The sequence below is a fragment of the Belonocnema kinseyi genome, chromosome 5 (genome assembly GCF_010883055.1).
Source record: "Belonocnema kinseyi isolate 2016_QV_RU_SX_M_011 chromosome 5, B_treatae_v1, whole genome shotgun sequence".
Lineage (NCBI taxonomy): Eukaryota > Metazoa > Arthropoda > Insecta > Hymenoptera > Cynipidae > Belonocnema > Belonocnema kinseyi.
The window spans coordinates 93,697,097-93,704,872 of NC_046661.1; the positions used below are offsets into that span (position 1 = coordinate 93,697,097).

At 23.7% G+C, this 7,776-nt stretch overlaps 1 protein-coding gene across 4 annotated transcripts in view; it reads right to left on the bottom strand.

The window, feature by feature from the left end:
- Nucleotides 1-5,814: 5,814 nt before the first annotated feature.
- Nucleotides 5,815-7,776, bottom strand: part of LOC117172752 (bromodomain-containing protein 7) — a 63,402-nt gene continuing 61,440 nt past the window's right edge. For 3 of the 4 annotated variants that reach the window (XM_033360951.1, XM_033360948.1, XM_033360950.1), the window contains one exon: nucleotides 6,118-6,804. In XM_033360951.1, the coding sequence (XP_033216842.1) occupies nucleotides 6,230-6,804 (575 nt within the window). In that variant the 3' untranslated portion in view covers nucleotides 6,118-6,229. Of the gene's footprint in view, nucleotides 6,805-7,776 lie in introns of all 4 variants that reach the window. The other variant, XM_033360949.1, reaches the window with a different exon arrangement.

Below are 7,776 nucleotides of genomic sequence, written 5' to 3' on the forward strand. Positions count from 1 at the left end.
CTACCATTTTTTTCGAAAACTGATCTTTTTCGATAGAAATTTAATCTTCTTGGTTATAAATTTACTTTCATTTTATTGAAAATTAGGTCTTTTACTGAAAATTTAATTATTCTATTTTTAGTTGAAATTTTATCTGTTTTAGGTGAAAATTCAACTATTTGTTGAAAAACCGTTTTTTACACTATCTGTCCGGAAAAATTAATAAAGTAATAGTAAAATTAATATATACATATAATTATATTATATCATAATTAATTAATAAAAATTGGATTTAACATTTCTTACTGTGGTTAAAACTTAATTTCTTTGGCTGAAAATTCGTTTCTTTTTGGTTGAAATTTAATTTTTTTAACTGAAGATGTAACTAGTCCATTTTAGCTTAAAAAGGTACATTTTTAGTTGAGAATTATTTAATTTTGCCGAAAACTCGTTTTTTTTTATTATTTACTTTCATAACTACAAATTGAACTATTCTAGATTTGGTTTGTAAATTTACCTTTTTTTGGTTGAAAATTTATATTTTATTGAAACTATATCTTTTTTGGTAGAAAATTCATCTTTTGGGTTTTAAATTAAATTATTTCATTGAGAAATAATTTTCTAATTAAAAATTAATCGTTTGGCTGAAAATGTAATTCTTCTATTTTTGGTTAAACATTTATTTTTCTAATATTTTGACTATTCTAATCATGGTTAAAAATTGATCTTTTTTAGATGAAAATTCACGTACTTTGTTGAAAGACTCTTTTTGAGAGAATATTAATTGTTTCGGCTGAAAATTTAACTATTTGGTTCAAAATTCATATTTTTGCTTGAAGATTCATCATTTTAGTTGAAAATTCATTTTTTTAGGTTCAACATTGATTTTTTCATTTGGAAACTCAACTAAAAAGTGTTTAACCCTAATAGGGTACACTAGTGCGAATGCGCACCCGAAGTTTTTTTATTTTGTTGGCAATTACGCAAACACAGCTACAGCGGATTATCCCCACACATATTAAATATATATGTTAAATATGTGTGATATATGCTAGTAGTTTATTATATGTTCAATATATTAAATAATTAATATTAGCATTACAAACAAACCAATTCGCACCAGTATACCGTTTACGTATGCTGGGTTGGAGTGTACTGTTTGAGGGTTAAAAAAAGGTTGTGTTTTTAATTTTTAAATTTATCTGTTTTAGCAAATGAATTTTAGACCTGAGTTTTTTCTTTTTGGAAATTCAACCACTTGTCTTGAAAAATTCTGTATTTTGTTGAAACTTTTATTTTGTGGTAGAAAATTAATCTTCTTAAAGACCTTGGTCACATTTTTGGTTGAAAATTCCAATTGTATGCTAGAAATTTGATTAAAAATTAAAATATTTTATGCAAAAATAATAATTGTGCAAAAGTTGAAATTTGTTGGTTTTTTTCATAAATTTTTTTAACGTAAAAATTCACTGTTTCGCTGAAAATCTATTTTATTTGGTTGAAAACTTACTTTTCTAACTTAAAATTAATCGATTATAATTTTTGTTAAACATTGCTCTATTTTGTGGACAATTTTTTTTGTAGCAAATTAACCTTCGTGGTTAAAAATTCAACTATTCAGTTGGAAATTCCATTAAAAATTAAAATATTTGGTTGAATGTTCGTATATTTTGGTAAAAATGATTCTTTTCTTGTACAAAATTAATCTTTTTGGTTCAAAACTTACTTCCTTGGCTTGAAAATTAGTTCTTTTAATTAAAAATTAATTTTTTAACTGAAAATTCAACTATGTCATGTTGGGTCGAACATGGGCTTTTTTTAGTTAAAAATTCAAGCATTTGTTTCGAAAAATTCTGTATTTTCTTGAAACTTTGTCTTTTGTGGTAGAATCTTAATCTTCTTGGTGACCTTGGTTACATTTTGGCTGAAAATTCAACTTTTATGTTAAAAATTTCATTAAAAATAGAAATATTTTGTTTAAAAATATTCTTTTTTGGTAGAAAATTAATCGTTTTCATTGAAAATTCATTTCTTTAGTTGAAATTTCTTGTTTTTTTTTTAACTTAAAAAACAACTGTTTCGATGAAAATCCATTTAATTTGGTTGAAAACTTACTTTTCTAACTTAAAATTAAACTATTCTATTTCTCGTTGAAAATAGATTTTTTTTATAAAAAATTCATTTATTTTGTTGACAATTTTTTTTAGCAAATTAATATTCTTGGTTCAAAATTCAACTAGTGGGTTGACAATTCCATTAAAAATTAAAATATTCGGTTCAAATTTCATGTATTTTGCTAAAAATTATTTTTTTCGCGTATAAAATTAATCTTTTTGGTTCAAAATTTACTTCCTTGGTTTGAAGATTAGTTTTTTTTATTGAAAATTAATTTTTAAACAGAAAATTCAACTATATCATGTTGGTTCGGACATGAGTTTTTTTTTAAATTAAAAATTCAACTATCTGTTATGAAAAATTCTCTATTTTTTGAAACTTTGACTTTTGTCTAATTATAAACTTTATTACGTTCTTTTGAAAATTCAACTCTTGTTTCAAAGTTTGTGTTTTTATTTTTTAATTTACCTGTTTTAGCAAAAATTTTGAAAATGTATCTATTTCGTAAAACATTTACTTTTTGTTTAAATATAATATTTTGTTGTTGAAAAGTGAACTAAAATCTTTTCTGAACAAAAATTCCAATATTTAATAAAAATTGTAATTAAATTTTCACCTGCTTTAACACTTTTTGGTTCAAAATTCGACTATTTAGTTGAAAATTTAATTATTTCGTAGAAAATTTACTTTCTCCCTAAAATTTATATTTTGGTATTGAAAAATTAACTAAAATATTGTATGAATGAAAAAGCAATTTTTAAAAATTGTGTTTATCGAAAATTCAGTACAAATTTCATTATTCTTGGTTAAAAATTAGTCTTTTTGGATTGAAAATTCAATATTTTTCTTATCAACTAATTTATTCTTTAAAAATCCATATATTTATTGTAAAACGTTAACTGAAATCTTTGTTTTATGAGGAAATACAAATATTTCTTTAAAAATGTTACTTTTTGTTTAAAAATTATTTTTTTTAAAGATTTATATTATTAGATGAAAATTAATCTCTTTGGTTCAAAGTTTTTACAAATTTATTAAAAATTAATATTTTTAAAATAAAAATGCAAACACTTCGGTAAAAGTTAATCTCCATTTTTAAAATTTGGTTTTATTGAAGATTTATGTTAATTGAAAATTCAAATCTTGAGTGGAAAAGCCTTTTTTCGGTTTAAATTGGATTTGATTTCTTTCTTGAGTGCAAAATCTATATTTGCGAATAATTCGTCTTCTTGGTTAGATTTTTTTTTAATTTCACCTTTTTTTATTGAAATATAAACATTTACACCTTTTTTTCTATTATGTTACAAATTTAATTATGTTGTTAAAAATGCAAGTATTTTTTAAAAAATCATCTTTTATATTAAAGAAGACATTTGATAATTTAAAATAAATAAATATGAAAATTTTAAATTTCTATCTGAAAAACTGAGCTGCAAATAAAAGCACTTAAAGTGGAACTGTTAAATTTTGAACTTTTAAAATTGAAATTGAAATGTTTTTAATTAAAAAATTTTGTTTTCAGCTGCTCAATAATTTACGCGTATAAAATTGAAGGTACTAAGATTTTTCAATTTAAAAAATATAAATCCACGTTATCATTTTCAATGCTCTAAATTAAACAATCAATCAATGAACTTTAAAATGTTCAAAATCATATAGTTTTAAGAAATTTTAAGCTAGAAACATTAAATACTGGAAAATTGAAAAGTTTTTAACTGAACACTTCTTAAATTAGAAATTCAATTATTTTCTTTTTAAATAGTTTAAACGTCCTTGGAAAACGTGAAAATTTCATTTCAAATTCTTGAAAAATCTAGAAGTTGTTTTAAATTTGTTTTAAATTTAAAATTATTTTGGAATTTTTTTCAGAACTTCGAAATATCTGTCAAAATGAATTGATTTATTTCTACAGTTTTCAGAAAATCTTGCAAATTTTAAAAAATTTCTTTATAATTTGGATGTATAAATAACAATTGAACATTTATTATTTCTAGGCGAAATTTAAGTAATTTTAAGAGATATGTAGAAGTTCCGAAAAAATTCAAATTTAATGTAAATCTTGAAATGGTAGCATAATATAAAACAAAATTTAGATTTTTGCAGATTTTAAACAAAAAAATTAGATTCTTTTCAAAAATTGCGAAAGGCTTCAAAAGAATAAAAACATTTTCTTAAGATCCCTAGGAAAATAAAAAAAAAACTTTTCATTTTGAAAAATTATTTTAAGAGAATATTTTTTTTTAATTTTTCAAACAAGATTCTAAAAGATTTTAAGAAAACTTTCTAAAAATTTCATGATAATTTTTAATCTTTTTAAAAGTCCTAAATATCTCTTAAAATTACTCAAATTTTTTTCTACGAAAGTTCATTTGTAAATTATACATCAAAATTTTTAAGTTTCACTTACAAATTAAGAATTTTTCAAATAAAACAATTAAAATTGTATTGTTTAAGGTTTAAGGCTCTTTGAAATTTTAACGATTCCAGGTTTTCTATGCCAAACAATTAATTCAAAGATTCTTTACTTTTAAATTAAATTAAATTAAATTTTTTTTTAATTAAGAATTTCAAATTGAATAGGTTTAAACTTCAATATTTTAGACTGAAACAATATGTTTAATTTAATAAAACCCTTTTAACGTTAAAATCTGAAAATTCTTAAATTTTGAACTGGTTTAAAATCGTTTTGTCCACTTTTTATTACTTAAGGTACAGATAAATTTTTAAAAATTATTTATTTCTTAAATAAAAATGTTTTTATCCAAAATGTTCAACATCAAAGGCTTTTATTTTTTATTTTTTAAGAAAGCATTTAAAAATTCTTTAAATTAAAAATGTAAGCTTAGAAATAAAAATTTTAAAGGGAAAATTTTTTAAGTAAACAAATATTGAATTACGCATTGTAAGCTAAATAATAGAATAATTGAAAAACTTAACAATTCCACTTATTATTTAAAAACTGTTGTTACTTTTTGTTCAAAAATAATTTCTTAAGATTTATATTTTTAGTTGAAAATTCATCTCTGTGGTTTAAAATTTTTAATATATTATTAAAAATTAATATTTTAAAAATAAAAATGCAAACACTTCGCTAAAAGTTAAACTAAAGTGTTAAAATCTTGTTTTATTCTAAGCTTATGTCGCCAATTAAAAATTCAAATCTTAAGTGAAAAAAAACCTTTTTTTGTTCAAATGGATTTTTTAACTGAAAATGTAACGTTTACATTTTCTAAAGATTGATCTTTTTTAGTAGGAAATTCTCCTTTTTTGGTAAAATAATCGTTTTCTTAGGTTGAAATTTCATTTTGTCTTTTAAATGCACCTGTTTCGTGGAACATCAATTTTTTGCTTAAGTCATATTTTTTGTACGAAAATTCAATTTTTCTAGAGAAAATTTATCTTTTGGTTTGAAGGTTCGACAATTTAGATATAGTTTGATCTCTGTCTTGAGTGCAAAATCATTATTTGCGAATAATTCGTCTTCTTGGTTGAAAAACTATTTATCTTTTAATTTCACCTTTTTTTTATTGAAATATAAACAATTACACTTTTTCTTCGGGAATTTATCTTTTTAGGTTGAAACTCCAATTATTATGTTACAAATTTAATTATTTTCTTGAAAATGCAAGTATTTTGTTAAAAAGTCATCTTTTATAGTAAAAAAGAATTTTTTTTGTTAAAAATAAATAAATAAATATGAAAAATTTTAATTTATATCTGACATACTGTTTTATTCCGTTTAAAAAAGAAACTTACGTGAAAAATATCACAAGGTTAAAATGTTCATACTTGAATATTATTGATTAAGCAAAATGAAAAATTATTCAAGGAAAAATCCTGGAATTAAAAAAAAATGAACTTCTCAAACACCCTAATTCTACTAGCAATAACTAAAAAAAAAAAAAAAAAAACATTTCCGGAAACTAAAAATTACTTACAGAAAGCTGGTGAATCTCAGAGAGGGCCTTATAATCCCTTACATAATTTCAATGTGGCCCCCAAACTCTTTAGAACATTTCTTTCTTCTCTGAAAGATATTTATTCAATATAACATTAAACCTAAATAGAAGATTATTTTTAAAAAAAATTCATACTTTATACATCCTATCGCGGAATTAAATTACAATTGAGTGCCTTAGGACTCGGAGAGTATATCCTCTAAAGTCTTATCGTCGTGTAAAGGAGAATGCCCCAAGGTAGGATCACTCTCGAGGAATTCGCGGAGTTCCGATTCCAAATCTGGAACACCGGCCGATTCGCTCGCTCCCAACAGTGCCGCCGCACTTTGACCAATATTAATTTGCATCTGGCCATCGATGGCCGAGGGAGTTGGCAATAAATTTTCCGAAATTTGATTGACACTTGCGAGCGCACTGTCCGTGACGATCGAGGGATTGTGCGTGATTGGCTCGACGTCCATTGGTTCGGCTCCACCACCAACGGGTGCGATTCCCATCGCTTTGCGCAAGCCATCGACCGGGGCAATTGCGGAGGGAGGCAACTTTTTCGAAATTTCGGTCAAATTCTCGGTGATTTTTTCGGCCAAGCTCACTTCGTTCTCTTTTGGCTTTGGTACATTGGTGAGATGAGCGGGTGGCAGAGCCGAGAGACGATCGTGTTGCACTTGCTGGAGATGGCTCAACAATTGAGAAGTGTCGTCGAGACGACTCTGTATACTTGACCGCTCGTCATTCACTTTCAGCTCTTCTTCTGCAAAGAGAGAGAGAGAGGGAGAAACAAAAATTAAATTGTTCCAACATTCGCAGAATGGGCGTTTTAATTGTTTTTCAATAAAATAAGAAACGAATTTTCAACAAACAAAATAGAATTTATCAACAAAATAGTTACATTTTCAACCAACGAGATGAATTTTGAATTTTCATGATGATTCTTCAATCCACAAAAAATGAATTTTTAACAAAAAAGTGTTTCAGTAAAATAATTTAATCTTCAATGGAAGAAATTAATTTTCAAATAAAAATAGAACAGTTGAATTTGTAGTTAAAAATATTGATTTTCAACTACAAAAAAAAACAACTAATTTTCAACTAAAGAAAATATATTTTCTAACAAAAATGGATAATTAAATTATCCGCATAAAAATAATTTTTTAGCGAAAAAAAAAGAATGAAAATTTAATAAATTATGTAAATAAATTTTCAATTAAATGGTTGATCTTTCAACTAAAAAATACAGAACTACAAAAGATAAACTGACCTACTTAAAATTCTAAAAAAAAAGTTAATTTATTTCCAACCGAAAAGATGAATTTTCAAATTATTTATCATATTAATTGAAAATTCACCTTTTAAATTGCAACTAAATTAACTACTGAAATAAAAATCAATTTTTTAAATTAAAATTTTAACTATTCTAGGCGAAAATTAAAATAATTTGCTTAAAATCTGTTTGTTATTTTTTTAAGAATTAGATTTTTAACAGAAAATTTAACCATTCTAATTTGGATGCAAATTTCTCTCATTTGGTTGAAATGTCAACTATTTAATTGAAAACTGATATTTTTTACTCAGAAAGTAAAGCAGTTGTTTGAAAATTTATGATTTTTGTGAAAAACTAGCCTTTTTTGTAGAAAATTAATCTTTATGGTTGAAAATTAATTTTTTCGGTTAAAAATTCACGTATTCCTATTAATTATTTATCATATTAATTTGAAAATTCATC